The sequence below is a fragment of the Anopheles funestus genome, chromosome 3RL (genome assembly GCF_943734845.2).
Source record: "Anopheles funestus chromosome 3RL, idAnoFuneDA-416_04, whole genome shotgun sequence".
In the NCBI taxonomy this organism is placed as follows: Eukaryota; Metazoa; Arthropoda; class Insecta; order Diptera; family Culicidae; genus Anopheles; species Anopheles funestus.
In genome coordinates this window covers 76,421,579-76,437,325 of record NC_064599.1, presented here as the reverse complement: position 1 = coordinate 76,437,325, position 15,747 = coordinate 76,421,579, and the positions used below count along the sequence as shown (strand labels likewise).

General features: G+C 43.5%; 3 protein-coding genes across 3 annotated transcripts; 2 read left to right on the top strand and 1 right to left on the bottom strand.

The window, feature by feature from the left end:
• Positions 1-90: 90 nt before the first annotated feature.
• Positions 91-14,764, top strand: LOC125766991 (probable ATP-dependent RNA helicase DHX35). The gene is made up of 4 exons (XM_049433172.1): positions 91-1,378; positions 2,782-2,999; positions 12,840-13,620; positions 13,695-14,764. Exons 1-4 carry the CDS (start codon positions 1,342-1,344, stop codon positions 14,717-14,719), a joined length of 2,061 nt encoding a protein of 686 aa, XP_049289129.1. The 5' UTR covers positions 91-1,341; the 3' UTR covers positions 14,720-14,764.
• LOC125767051 (ceramide phosphoethanolamine synthase) lies at positions 9,299-12,423 on the top strand. Its single transcript, XM_049433296.1, has one exon. The coding sequence runs from the start codon at positions 9,718-9,720 to the stop codon at positions 10,885-10,887; it is 1,170 nt and encodes a 389-aa protein (XP_049289253.1). The 5' UTR covers positions 9,299-9,717; the 3' UTR covers positions 10,888-12,423.
• On the bottom strand, positions 14,758-15,729 carry LOC125767077 (cytosolic Fe-S cluster assembly factor NUBP2 homolog). The gene is made up of 2 exons (XM_049433329.1): positions 15,536-15,729; positions 14,758-15,450 (listed from the first exon to the last, which is right to left on the bottom strand). The coding sequence occupies exons 1-2, from the start codon at positions 15,644-15,646 to the stop codon at positions 14,782-14,784; spliced, it is 780 nt and encodes a 259-aa protein (XP_049289286.1). The 5' UTR covers positions 15,647-15,729; the 3' UTR covers positions 14,758-14,781.
• Positions 15,730-15,747: the final 18 nt, after the last annotated feature.

The window sequence follows — 15,747 nt, the reverse complement described above, 5'->3', positions numbered from 1 at the left end:
AGGCCTTTTCAAAGCCGGTATGCAGTTTTGAATGTTTTATCCTTTTAAATGTTTTATTTGTTTTGTTTAAAGTTAAAAGGAGTTGAAATTAATTAGTTTCTTCAAATTCATCATTTAATAAACATAAACTAATCAAACATCATTATTTTTAATACAAATAAAAGAGCTGGATGGCTGACTCCATTTCTACTTTTGAACCTTCCATGATATACGCACAAGCGAACTGTCATCCGGCATCGAGTGTTTTATATCTTTTCTAATTTCAGTTCGCGTTTTTGGTTACTTCGTGCGTTGTGCGCTTGCAAATTCCGTGTGATATCCAGTTTTCGGATACATTAATACTATTCTACTCGATGTTGTTATAAGTTTAAGTTGTTCTCAACGTTCTCGCTCTCCCGTTTTGTGAAAAAGCATGAGCGCAGTGAGGAAAAGTGCAAGTTAATCGCATCTCTCCAAAGTGTACACAACATGCCTACCCCAACGCCATCAGGTGTGTTTTGAAGTGGCAGTGAAGCTTATCGACCCGACGAACGCACAAGGAAAGCCGCCCGCAAACGAACCAAGCAGCAATTGCCAACCGTCTGCTGGTGATCCATGCGTGAAACTCGTTTACAGCCGTTGAAAAAGGCAAACGTTTCGAGCTGATAGTGAAAAGATTCGCCAAAGGGGTGAAACATTTACGCGAACGCAATCGGTGTACATCACATACCAACCCCAAGTGCACAACATTCAGCCCCCGTGTGTATGGCGGACGCTTAAGAACGCGAGTCCGAAATCACCCTTCTGCTTGAAACGCAAACACAAAAAGAGTAGAGGAACGAAATCGACTCGCGAAGAAAATCCCGCTGACCTACAAACGGAAAGCACAGTAGTACGTCTTGTACGTTGGAGGGGCCGGTTCCGTTTCGCCTTGAGCAACGAAGTGAACCGTTCCCGCACGGAATTTGTGTGCGTGTGTGTCTTGGAGCAAGTGCAATTCAGTTTTGTATTTCATGCCATCACCGTACACGACCCGCGAACATAGCTGTCGCGTGACATCATCGATAGTGAACCGACGCGAAAATAAACATTCGCCCTCATCCGAAACAACGCTCGCTTGACGCTACCCCGAACCAAGGTTAAAAGTGTGTCCAGTTGCCCGTAATGAGCCGTAATAGATTTGTCTGCCGCCACCTTCTACACGGCTGAATCAGCGTGAAATTTGGGACGCCAGAGGCAAGAGGCATCCGATTCTATAGCAACCAGCGAAACATCAACAACGCTCCCATTACTGGGTTCCCTTCGAAACCCCCGCCTACTACCTGTACAACCAGCAAAACACTGCTCGCATCTCGGTGGATTATGAGTGCGAGCCGATTTCCAAAGTTCCTCAAACCGGGTAAGCATCGGACATAGTGCGGCCATTGAACGATGGGTACCGATATGTTTGCTTTCAACATATGGTAATAATTAGCGAACGCCTTCCATCATCGTTTCGGTCCCCATTGCTCTAAGGGGTGTAATTCCGTCTCATTCACTCGTTCGCACGTTCGCGTGAAAAGCTAATTGAGTTTGCTTGCCTTTAGGAAGCAATTTCCCACCACCAGCGTCATGAACAATTTCTAACAGCTTCGCTAACTGATAAACAGTACGAGTTGCACCTTGGCTGTATCTAGTGGCGAGATCTACTAGGCTAGAAAAAATCCCTCAAACGATCTTGGTCTGCTTTGAATAGCATACAATAACCTTTTTGTGAATAAATTTTAGGCATATTTCCATCGATCTCCCCCAGCTTTTCAAAGGACGAAGGGTCACTGACTCTACCTTTACGTGCAACGGCGATCACCCGATACGTACACGATGCACGTGCGATATGTGCTGGCAGCTGGAACCAGCCTTTGGATACAAAACAAGCACGAATGGTGCGGAATATTAATGATCGCCATTCTTCTGCCGGTAAAGAAAAATACGATCGGAGGGAAGCCAATGTTTACCAAGCGTATGGAGAAGAACTGACGAGTTCGTGCGATATTTGAAGCGTCAAAAGCTGCTCTTTACACTTTCCAGAACAAATTGTGTAAACTTATTCTACACCCGTTATCTAAACCTTGCGCGTGATGATTGTGCACAAACGATCGGTTGGATAAAAGTGACGCTGATAAGGCGTTTTCGGGTCGAAATTCCACCCGTCATGCCTAGCAATCGATTAATCCACCAGCAGGTACTTTTGATTGGTTTGGTTTATCAAAGTTTAAACACACACGACCCGTTTCTGGTGGATGATGGGACAAGGTGTGGCCACACCTTCACTTCCAGCCCCAAAACAGCATCGAAACGCGCTTGCTGACGGCGTGGCATTGTCGTTGAACTTTGCGATACGAGTGTATTGGCCAATCGTGCCATCCACTTATCAGCATTATCACAGAACGCAAAGTAAACGCGCGTGATGAGACTATATGCGTGAAAGGGCATGTAATCGCTGGTACGTTCGCGCGGATCGGTTTCATCGCCACCGCACCGTTCACCCGTGTGTTAGTGTTTATTCAGTGCCGCGTTCAGCTCCACGTTCTCTAGCCTGCCGGTCTGGCCATACTGTAATTGAATTAGTTTCGCACTTTTGCATGTTCCGATCGGTTTCATAACTGCGGTGCGATAGCAAATCGCTAGTGTGGGTGGGTTTTTGGTGTTGTGACACCGGCGAAGTGTTTTGTCACGATCTTACACTAATATGATATGTTTTTTTGTTTTATTTTCATGCGTCCATCAATCTATTTCGCACGGTTCCGGTTGCGCTAACATCAGATGACGAATCGTTTGCATCGGAACGCGACGCGGCACCAGCGGATGATCACGTAACGTCGTTCGTCTTCAACGCCCACCAGTCGCTTAATCTTGCAGCGCAGCGCGAACGTCTGCCGATACGTCAGTACCGTGACCAGATTCTGTACTGTCTCGAGCACTACCAAACGCTCGTGCTGGTCGGTGAAACCGGATCCGGCAAAAGCACACAAGTACCGCAGGTAAGCGCGCACCACCGTACAAACCAATGCGAATGATACGCAAACAATTGTCAACAGAAGCAGATGATCTCGCGATCGCGCGCGAACAATGAAAGTTAAACGAAGTTGTCAATGCGCGCCAATCCGTTGGGCGCTATTAGGGTACACCGGAAAAACGCGGTTCCATTGTGCTTTGATAATGGAATGAATCACTACCATAAGATAAGCAAATATCAAGTGCAATGAAGCAGCCCACACTTCGAACATCATTTTGTGCCTTTGGAGAAGGGTGTATTCACATTCCTTCCGTCCTTCCATTTTGTTGAACGTACGTCAATTCTTATCACTGCTCGGAATGGCGTTATTTGATCGTACAAAATCATCACACGTTGGTTTGTGCCCGGAAACCGTAGTGGGGAGGGGATTCCATGTTAAGGTCAGAATGTTTGACGCGATGATGATTTGCAAGCTCGAGCGAAACCACCCAATTGAGTGCGATGATTTCACCGGTGCCATTCCCCTAGAAACAATCACATTTAATTTCTCTCCGCTCGGGGTATGCGCGTGATATCGTGCCTATAGCTTTACGTTAGGCATAGCGCTGTATAATTGAAGATATTTCGATTTAGAGAATCTTAAAAACCGTAGGCAATTTCAAGCTGCATTCGAAATTACCCTCGATGCAAACGGACGGACCCACGTGGACGCTTCAATGTGCGTTGCGTGTGTATGGCATATTTGTTCGTTGGCTTAAATTGCTTGTTAGCGTTAGCGAATCAGATAATTATTTTTTGTCAGCCATTTACGATGAGCTGATAAGCTTCTGCAATTATGAGCAATTCTTCCTCTAAAATGCATTCCAGACTTTATATAATATTTTTGTTCAGAGGTTTAGACTCCTGGAAGTATGTAATATGTTTTAAAAATTATCATTTAATGAAAAATGCTGTGAGATTCCTTCATTAGTCGATTGATCGAGATAAAATAGTTTTTGGTTCATTAAAATGGTTTCAATAATCAATGATTGCATACTTCCAGGCGTTAAGGCATGAAGGTATAACTGACCAGAATTCCATGGATTTTCTTCATACCATCTACCTATTTTAGTTTTATTAAATTTTATCAAACGATAAAACATGCGCCACGAAAACTTGAACTTTCTAAATATTTTGAAGGGAATGTTGACGTTGGAATGTATTTTCAATCCCGAACTAATGACAAACAAACACTAATATTTTCTCGTAAATCACCCTGTGGCCCCAGGCAACCTACTACTACCTATGGTGTTTGGTAGAAGAAAAGATACACGCAATACTAAATCATTCATCTATCTATCCCAACGATAGAAATGTGTCTAACATCGTAAAATGGGTACTAATGAGGGCCGAGTACTATTTTTAGAACCGTTTGGCAACCATCCGTCAGAGCCACTGTTTGATCTACTTTCTTTCCCACTTTGTCCATTGCATATCCGTTGGCTTTTGTTCGATTCATTCATCCCTATCATAACTGCGACAGTGTGGATACAGGCGTTCGCGTCCGTAATTGTGGCACCTTAAAGCGTGTGCCCGCTCGCGTTTGTCTATCGGGAAAGGATCTAAACTATTTATGGTGGTACTATCAACAGTTTATGACGCCAGTGTACCATCCCGTTGGAAGCAGCGGTGAAGAAATAAGGACACGAAACATCAAAAACCCCAAATTAACCCGCCGCTACACAGGCTGGTTGGTACCGAGCTGCGCCATGTTGGATATTCTTTGCGATACACGGTGGGTTTTAGTGTACAATATTTATGAGCAAAATCGGAAGGATATTTTGGGGTGACACCGTTGTAGTTTTTTTTTCACTCGCTCTTTCCAGACGTGTACGCACCGTAGAATCAGTAAGCATGTTCCGAGGGACACATATTGGATGGTTGCCATCCACAGCTTAACGTTGTTTGGTTTATGATGTTTTTTTTTTATTTCTACGATTTGATCTAATTCGTATGCATGCGAATATCGGAAAATGATACCGTTTAGGGTTCAAACACGGCTCGGTACTGGTTAAAGCTCTTGTTGATTTTGAACGGGGTCGAGGATAACGTTTTGCTTCTTCACCTTTGCCAAAACTTACGCTTAAGCTAATGTTACACGAACTGAATTCAAATTTCGTTTACAATATACAGTTACTTCCCGACTTACGCGGATAATGGGGACTGGAAAAATCCGCGTATCTCGAATATCCGCGTAACTCGAATACTGCCTGACATATAGTTTATACTTCGTATCCAGGGGTCGAGTTCTTGTGTCCATGTTATAAAAAATTCAAATATTAAATTCATCCATTGATTTGGATACAATGAGTATTTTTCAAGCATTATTGCATTAAACGCAATATAACGAGTATTTTTGGTTGATCTATTTATTATCAACATATTTATTTAAGTCTTGTCATGGCAATAGCAGCAAACATTTTTTCACCTTCATGCAGTTTGATTATGCTGAGTTTATCGGCGAATGTAATAGCACGCATCTTTCGTATTTCACTTTTACTACGGATATTTGCCATTTTTTATAATTTGCAGCAGTTTTGTTAAATAAGGATTCAAGGAATAAAATGCGTCCTCTTCATGAATGCTTGTTATGACTTTTGACAATTCCCAGGTGGAGAACTTAATTTGGTATAATAAACCAAATATGCTGTCAAACTTGAAAATCCGCGTATCTCCGAATCCGCGTAACTCGAGTACCGCGTAAGTCGGATATTGACTGTACAGTAGAACGTCGATTATCCGGGGTGCTCGGGACCGGACTGATGTCGGTTAATCGATTTCCCTTAAATATCAAGGTCATTTATATATCTAGATAAAGTGTATATAGTATCTTTATACTATACTATGGTAGTCCTTTTGGTGCTAAAATTCTGGATTCTGGATAAAGCAAATTATTATTTATTTATTTATAATTAATTATTACGGCAATCAAGCAAATTATTATCAAATAACAATTAAAATTTAGAACGTAAAATAATATCATTTCAAATATATCGTTTGGTGACGATTTTAATAATTTTAACCAACTTGACATCAGTACAAATGTTCACCACGGTTGAAAAGCTGTCAATCTTTGGCACACGGTTAATCCGCCTGCCGGATAATCGACGTTCTACTACGTGGCAAACAATTTCCTAGAAGATCTAACCAGGATGACCAATACCAGTGAATTGGCTAGCCAGTTTGTATGGAAAGCTAGCAACGAAAAAGCCAGCAAAATGAATTTGAATCAATATTGTGAAATTCACAAGCCCTCAAAGATAAATAAATCTTAAAAGAATTATAAATCCTGATAGAATCATGAATCCTTAAAAAATGAATTGTGAAGCATCACAAGGTGTTGTATGTGGTAACGGCACCGGCCTTATACAGTAGGAACGGATATCGAATCGCATCCAGATCGTACCGGGGCTACGCAGAACTGAAGATCTCGCTATAGGTAAACAAAGTCAAGGAAAGACACAAATGTCTTATTATGACAGCTCGTAAAAGTTAAATTGAAATAAAGACAAGTTATTTTAATAAATTCAGTCACCTGAACTATTTGATCAAGACATATGACCATCAAGGATCAGGAGATCTTGTCATTGAAAAGTATGTCTATGTCATTATGTTTGGAATATGACATCTTCACTTAGTGGTATGCATCGAAAATGTACAATTTTTCTTAACAATGGCGCTCAAATCGGACTGATTTTCGTTGGCGGCGTTTGATATCTCTGGGTCTTAGGAATGGCCACCTGGTTTAAGGAGAATCTCAGTCCTTTGAACCCACCTTATTTCACGGATACCCTTTATTTTGGGACGAATAAATTATTGATTATTTGATTTGTTTGCCCGTTTGAATTGTGAACTGTAAAACACATGGCAGTTAGTTGCCGGTCTTGAAATAAATAGAGGTAGTTGAAGACTATCTGGTGGAGTAGATAAGAAAGGCATAAGAAGCTAGAATACTAAATTGCGCCCTGAATTGTCTCACAGAGAAGATGAAGTTTGCTCATTAAAATGTATCACTAAAACAGTTTTTTTTAACAAATATAATTCCCAATCGTATAAACGCACCTTTAGCAGCCGAAGATGGTGGGCGATAGTTTTGTGGATTTCCCTCTTTTCCTCTTTTTCGCTCATGCGAAGTAGATTTTTTGAACGCATAAAATGCGAATTTGAAATGGAACATAATAGCATTGTTAAAAACTCATCGTAAGCGATACGCTTGTTTGGTTGCGAAAGTTTTCTTGAAAGTCTTGTCTACAACGAACACAATCAGTGAAAGTGTTTTCAAATGATCTTTTCGTTTTTAATTTCTACAATGTTTCAGGGAAATTAAGATTTTCAGTCTATTTCGGTCTTTAAAAATTCTAAAATTTTGAAATAAATTGTAATGTATGTTATTCTTACTTAACGGGATGTTTTTTTGTCCATATTGATTGTGTTCTAAACATTTCTTTAAAAAAAATCAATTTCGTAAAAAGCCCCAACTAATCTATCGTTCAGCGGAAGTTTAATCTTTTTCTGCTCGGTTAAGCAATTTACTATTTCTATTTTTGTTTTCCGTTTTACTTATAGCGCGGAAAACAGTACATGCCAGCAAATCCGTCCTCATTCTCCAACGTTTCACCTGCCTTGTGCATTATTCATACAAACCCATTCCCACAGGACGGTTGAACGTATGAATGGGAATGTAGCAAAGGACACAGAATCAAATCATAGTGTCAGCAAAGCCCGGTTTTTACGTCTTCCATTCTCGTCCTACAATAGTCATCGTCATTGGGTTTTGTGGTGGTGTTTGCATTGGGTTGGGAAATTTCCTCTACAACAGGAGAAATCCCTTTTCCAACCTATAAACCTCGCTACCCCTATTTCGAACACAAGTCAACTCGAAAGGATTGGCACTTTAGTGATATTACCTTGATAATGTGACATTTCCCACTCGAGAGAGTTATACGCGCGGGTCGCCCACCGACAGAAAGGCCATGCCAATTGTGTCACCGTTGTTCCTTTCAATCTGCTTCGTTGGAGTGGCGGTCCTGGCGGCAGGCCGACCGACAATGTACAATTTGTGCATCCACGATACGGGCCGATGTCGAGGACTCTCGTACAACCGATGGTTGGACTGTTAAAGGATCAACTCAACTCGCGGAAACGCTACACATTCTAAATGACGCCATCCGGCACTGAAAAGGGTCCGTATTGGAATGGGCTAAAGGGTATTTTCCCCTCCGTTGTTCACACAATGTCTCACTTATGCAAATTGCATTTCCATCGTTCGTGACTTTCGGTTTCGAATGGTGCGACCCGTTCTGTCGCCGTAGCCGGAAGTTTTGGTATGTGTTTGTGCTCCCGGTCCCGGGCAGTGTAGCGGTATTGAACGATGAATTATAGATTGTTCAGTGTTTTGTTTTTGAAGCAAATTTTACGGGTACTGCTCTCACTGCCATTCTGGTTCCTTGTAGGGAGGGCCTAGTATTATCAAAAGCAAGGTGAAAAATCAGTAGAACACAGTGAAAAATGATGAAAATTATTAACGGATACAATGTATTTTTAAACGGGGTTTTAGACTCCTTTTTACAGTAAAGTCATTTAAAAACGATTACTTCAATTTACGATGGTTCATAAATCAGCCATTTTCCCCAATAACTAGATAAATTTTCATTATCACTTTAAAAAAGCTCTTGTAAACAGACGACGTAGATAGATAAATGATTATTTTCATCATTGTTTGTAACTATTATTTACGACACGGAAACTATTGTTTTGTATTTGGTGGGACCAGCTCGAAATTGTATATTGAGAGTTGTTCGAATCAAAAGTAAGCGTGTTTTAAAAAAAATCAATAAAATCTTCAATATAGGTACGTAAAGTTTTCACACTTTTCAGTGAAACTTAGGAAACAAACCCAAAAATTTTGGAATTTCGCCTCGCATTGCACCAACCCCTAAAGATCAAAAACAATAAACAATAAAACCACGTTCTTCGCTTGGTTCCATTTTCAATTTCTTCGGTTTAATGTGACAAATTTGCATCGAATAATTATAAACTAGCAAACACTTTTTCGCTGCTAACATTCTACTTTTGATATCAAAACATCCTGCCAATTCAGTGTCGGTTAAATTCGATGTTAGAGCCACTATTCGCATCGCCTTGACAGGGCTCTTTTGCTTGCACCGTCTAAAAGAAAAAAAAAAGGATACCCCCAGACTACAGTCAGACCGTTTCTGTTTCATTTATATCCCTGTTTCTCTGTTTCGTTTCAGTTCGTCGCTGTGTGGTAGAAGGCTGCTCGAAAGGCACAACGAACCTTTGGCATCCTCTCACGCCCAGCACGCACGTACACGCTGGTTCGGAAGGACGTACAATAAGAGCGCGCACGACGGCCAGCGACCGAACAGAACGAACACGGAGTAGTAGTTGTAGTATTATTAATAGTAGTAGTAGTAGTAGTCAACCCCTATCCTGAAACGTGTACTGTCTGTGGCACGCGGCCGTGTTTGGATGGTCAGTACTGCAGTTGGTTTTTCGTTGTCGGCCGTTACGGTCACCGTGTAGCGTGTCCAAATTTAAACGAATTGTGTTAAGTTGTTATCGGCTCCATATAGAGAGCGTTATATACAACCATCAAATACATAGTGAAGAACATTTGTTTGTTAGCCAACTGCGGCTAAGTGTTAAACGCCAACGATAATCTCGCCCCAAACACGATAATCATGGTCGGTCCTAGCTCGCAGGTCAGCAAAATATTGCTGTCCCTGCTGTTTCTGCTGATAGCATTCTTCGCCTGGATGGATGTGAATCTGTACATTCGCATCCAGGACTACCCGATACGGGATACCGATCCGTTCCTGATGGCGGCCAACAGTACGCTGCTGAAACCGGTACCGGGTGGTAGCCATGCCAGTACGGTCACATCGCCCGTACTGGCACCTTCGTCCTCGATGCCGCTGCAGCTCAATCGACACATCGTCCGGTACGAGGATGTGGCGTGGGTAAATTGCGATCTAAATCCGCTGTGCGACGTTACCGTGAAGGCGATGATGCTGGACCACACGAACCACTATCTGTTCGCACCGATCGCAACGATCGTGGACAATGTGGCCGGCTTTTCCAAGGGTGATCTGGTAACGCCCAACATGATCTCGTTTTTCCACGTGTTCGTTGCGATAGCGGCCGGCCGGATGATCGCGTCCGATTCGCTCGGTTATCGCCGGATCGGTGTGGTACTGTTTCAGTTCCGCACGTTTCTGGACGATCTGGACGGGCATGTGGCACGGGCAAAGAAGCACATCCGGGGCGAACGTTCGGACATTGGTTCGGCCGGGTACTACATCGATGGGATCTGCGATGGGCTCGGGTGTATTGCGCTCATGATTGGGGTTTTTGTATTTTTGAAAAATAATCCACCACGGCGTGGTTACACCCAGCTCCAGTCCATCATACCGGTGGCGGAATCGAAAAGCTCCGAATCGGGCGTCATTTACAAGGTGAAGGTAACGACGAAGAAGGTTGCCCGCAAGGTGCTGTGCTACACCGGCATGCTGTTGCTTAGCTCGACCGGTTGGAACCGGTACATCGCCATCTACCAGGATATGCTCGAGCGGGAGAATGTAACGCCGGCCCAGTACCTGCACCAGGAGTCGGTGTTCCGCTCGACCGGGTTCTTCTTCATTGCCTGGCTGTGGCGCATCTTTAACGTCCACGCGCTGCTCCACTTTCTGCTGCTGAGCGTCTTCTGTGATAAGCTGTGGGAGTACCTGCGGATGATCCAGTACGCCGGGTACGTTGCGCTGCTGGTCATTATCAGCGTTGCCGAGATGCATCTGCTCGGTGTGCAGAACTTTATCTACAAATCGCTTACGGTGAACAATACCTCGTTGTGATTGCGCTAAGGTCGCCGCCCTACCCTTGCGCGCGCGCGCGCACATATCATCCGCGCTTTCCGTCCCGCCGGTTAAACAGCCCTCTAGCCACTGTGGTCACCGTTGTCCGCATGTCCGTGCCGGAAAAGAAAAACCTCACACAAAACACCATCGAAATCGTCTCCAATCGTTTCGGTGCGGCTTTTCCCATTTGTAATTTTTCCCGGAGGAAAAACAAACATCACACCATTTTTCACTGTGCCGTGTGGGTGTGTGTGCGTTTTTTTTGTGCTGTATTATTGTGAATGTGTTAGACACTGTTTTACTTTTAAATGGAAGCTGAACCTACTAAACCTTTAATATGTAAGCCTTAGCGAGAAGGGAACGCTCAAAACATAGTAAGAGCCGTTTCGCAATCATCAGTTGCGCGTGGTGGTAATTGTTTATATGAGATCGTTGTATATCTATTATGTATGTTGTGCAGTGATAGGGTTGATCCGGCTACAAAGGCGTGTGTAAAACAAATGTCTTGTTGAGGAAAGCTTAGAGATTGTATTGTAAATGGCAGAGAGATGAAATACTCTACCAACAGCGTGAAAAGCGGAAAACAAAATGGAACAGCCTTCATTATTATTACGATCCTTTATACCTATATTCTAGTACGTTAACTGTATTTTAATACCACAAACATGTTTTCTACTTCAACCGTGTACAGTGTTGTAATGTCAGCAGGCAGGAGACAGGACAAGTCTATCTTTATTGAACGGAACGTTTCTATTAATATGTTGTACAGAGATTAGCAAACTATTGCCTATCCTTCCCCCCAAAAACAAAAAAAAACATCCCACTTTTCCATGGAATATAGTAAAACACTCGATTTGTACTATTTTATCTGTTTCCCTTTAAAAAGCAGGGTGTAGGAATATATTTATAAGCAAGGATGTTTTTTTTTATTGTTGTAAGTAATGTGAACACATCCTTGAAGCGGGAACGTCACGGTACTAGATGTGCTTTTACTTCGTGCACGACAGCATTCATTACACGATAGCTGGATAAATGATGCAGTAGCTATACTACTTAGTAAAATGAAAAAAGAAAAAAAACGCAACCCTGAAACGTGTGATCTATGGGTGTGCGTGTACGGTGTGCGTGTGTTGTGCACTAATCAACAAAATCATTAATAAGTTCCCCATTTTCGCCCCCGTTTTTCCCGGTTTCTTCCTTCCGATTCCTCTTCCCCTTTTTTCCGAACATTAAGTGCTATTTGTATCCCACGCCCGGGGACAAACAATCTTAACCTTTAACGACTAAACGGAGTGAGATGTGTCATTTTGCGTTCTTGCCACGGGAACTTACATATAGCGGGCGTCAAACATATAGATATATATACTCGAGAAAGAGAGATGGTGGTTTATTTATATGAATATATCCAAATATATATATACATATTAGATTGTTGATTGCGTGCTGTTGTAGCAGAATTCGATTGTGAATGCTATCAATACGGAAAGCAAAACACAATAATAAAGATTCACAAGAATGTCCAGCTGTTTGTAAGTGCATTAGTGTTCCGTTTTAATTATTGTTGAGAAATGTTAGAATATTTTGATAAAATTTGTAGGAAAGTTGCTGAAATTTGCCAAAAGTGATTGTAAATGTACGTACAAGATCGTGTGGAGTGCGGTGGGAGCAAATAGGCATTATATATTATGAGCTGTTTGTTTGGTAAATAGCCTTTTTATCGATTCATGGCCATTTTCCGAATGGTAAGAACCGGGAAGAGAAGAAACTATTTTTTTAACATTCGCTTAATTTTTTTATGAATTTCCGTCCGTTGTTTAAAAATAATCGACGAATTAACTTAACACAGTTAAATGTGTGACTGTGTGAAAACTCTTCTGTGAAACTCTGAAGTGAAAACCCACAAAATAGTAATTTAATCGCATCTTTCCCATTTCTCAATCTATTTCCAGTATTTGTACGAGTTTGGATGGCATACAAAAGGATTGATCGGTATCACCGAACCCCGCCGCATATCGGCCATTACCCTTGCCGACCGTGTCGCCACGGAACGGGGTGAACTGTGCGGCGAGTCGGTCGGTGTGTCGATCCGGTTCATCTCAAAATGTGATCCCGGGCAGACGAAAATCAAGTACATGACCGAGGGCATACTGCTGCGTGAGATGTTGGCCGACCCATTACTAACGCAGTACGCCGTCATTATGGTGGACGAAGCGCACGAACGCAACACGCTAACCGATACCGCGCTGGGACTGCTGAAAAAGATTGCTCGGAAGCGTTCCGGTTTGAAGATCATCATTTCCTCGGCCACCGTAGATGCGGAATTGTTTCGCGATTTCTTTAACCTTAAGCCGAAGGCGGGCAAAGATACGGCCGTGATACTTACGGTCGAGGGTCGCATGTATTCGCAGGACATTTTCTATCTGCAGGAACCGTGCCCGGATTATGTGAAGGAAACGGTTAACACGGTCATGAAGATTCATCGTACCGAACCGAAGGGTGACGTGCTGGCGTTTCTTACCGGCCAGGAGGAGGTACTGCGTGCGGTAGATTTGCTGAAGGAGCATCTGGAGATGGGCGGCAAGGAGGACATGCAGATACTGCCGATGTACGGTACGTTGGCAAATGCGGATCAGCTGAAGGTGTTCTTTACCGCACCGAAGGGTATCCGGAAGATTGTACTGGCGACAAACATCGCTGAAACGTCCGTTACTATTCCGGGGATCGTGTATGGTAAGTGAGGGCTGCCCTAAACTGTTTCGAATCATCATTTTCTATAACAATCTTTATCGCTTGTTCGCTTGCAGTTATCGATTGTGGATTCGTAAAGCTTAAATGGTACTCGGCGGACAGTACCACAGACAGTTTGGTTGTGGTACCGGTAAGCAAAGCGGCCGCAGAACAACGCGCGGGACGAGCCGGACGTATTCGGAGTGGAAAAGTGTATCGCCTGTACACGGAGGACGAGTGGGAAAAACTCCCAGATCATACACCACCCGAAATGCGTCGATCGGACTTATGTAGCACGGTGCTTTTTCTGAAAGCTCTCGGCATAGACAACATACTGCGCTTTACCTTTCCTTCAGCACCACCTGCCAAGAACTTGCTTGCATGTTTAGAAACGCTGTACGCGCTGGAAGCACTTGATGAGGACGGTACGCTAACATCCCCGGTTGGATATTTCCTGGCAGAAATGTCCATACCACCCATGATGGCCAAGATGCTCTTTAAGGCTGGTGAAATGGGTTGCTCCGAGGAAATTCTCATCATTATTGCAATGCTACAGGTGCAGTCTGTATTTTCCAAACCGGCCGGTGGCCAGGCCGCCATAAGGGGACGCATTGCCAAGCGCAACTTTGAGGTAGCCGAAGGTGATCTGATCACACTGCTGAACGTGTACTGTGCCTTCGTGGAGGCGGGACGAACGAAAGAATTTTGTGGCCGTTACTTTCTCATCTATCGGAATTTGAAGCGGGCACATGAAATCAAAACCCAGCTAGCGGGCATGTTGGAACGGGAACTCAACGTTCCGCTTCGATCGTGTAATGGAAACGTGGAAACGATTTGCCGATGCATCGTGGCTGGCTTTTTCCCCTATGCGGCCTACCTGCACCATTCGGGTGTGTACAGGACGGTTCGTGGCAATACGGAACTAAGCATTCATCCGCTGTCCGCGCTGTACACCGAGCAGCAACCACAGTGGGTTGTTTTCTGCGAGTTGATTCACACGACCAAGCTGTTCATGAAGGATCTTACCGTAATCCAGCAGCACTGGCTTACCGAAATAGCACCGCACTACTATCACAAGGTTACTGTGCGCGATCATATCTAAAAAATATGTGTTTTTAAATTACTTTAATAGACGTGCTGTTTCGCACTGTATCTAAAAACATTTTATTCCGCTCCAACCGTTATTGTCCGCACAATCTTCTGCAGCACCTCGGTTGTGGTACAGTTTGGTAGTTCTTTTACGCACGATTTGCCCGTACCGGCGAGTTCACCGACACGTGGATCGATTGGCAACGTGCCAAGGTGGGGCACCTTTGCCAGCTCCGCCAGTGAGTGACCACCGCCGGACGAGAAAATGTTAGTACATTCCGAACAGTTTGGACACACAAACCCACTCATATTCTCGACAATCCCTAGAATGTTGATGCCTGTCTTCTTGCAGAATGTCACCTCCTTTCGCACGTCCTCCAGTGCCATTTCTTGCGGGGTAGTCACTATAATCGCACCATCTGTGTTGACTGTTTTCAAACATTCCATCACGGTGATGTGTTCATCCGATGTTCCCGGCGGTGTATCAATGATAAGATAATCCAACTCGTCCCAATTCACATCCTCGAGAAATTGCTTTATCATGGCGGTCTTTTTCGGACCCCGCCAGATGACGGCATCGGAACGATTCTTGAGCAGAAAGCCGATTGACATGACGGCCAACTTTTTCTCGGCACTGGTGTATACCGGCACCCAGCCATCATCACACTGGTGCACATCTTGATCTTCAAGCCCTAGCAGGTACGGTACAGAGGGTCCACATAAGTCTATATCAAGCAGGCCAACCTATGTTGAATGGGCAAGAGATGCACACACGCATGATGCGGCTTGTATTCCAAAAGTTGATAAGAAGTCGTGTTGTGTGACTTACCTTATGATCTGCTTCCGCTAAAGCTAAGGCAAGCTGTGTGCTGACGGTAGATTTTCCTACACCACCCTTACCGGAAAGTACTAAAATGATGTGTTTCACTTTATCCAACATGGTGAAGGGGAAATTTATCTCTTTAAATTGGAAATACAGCTGATCACAACACGCAAAGGGAAAACAAATAAACACCTGCTGACAGTTAACTTGACAACCTG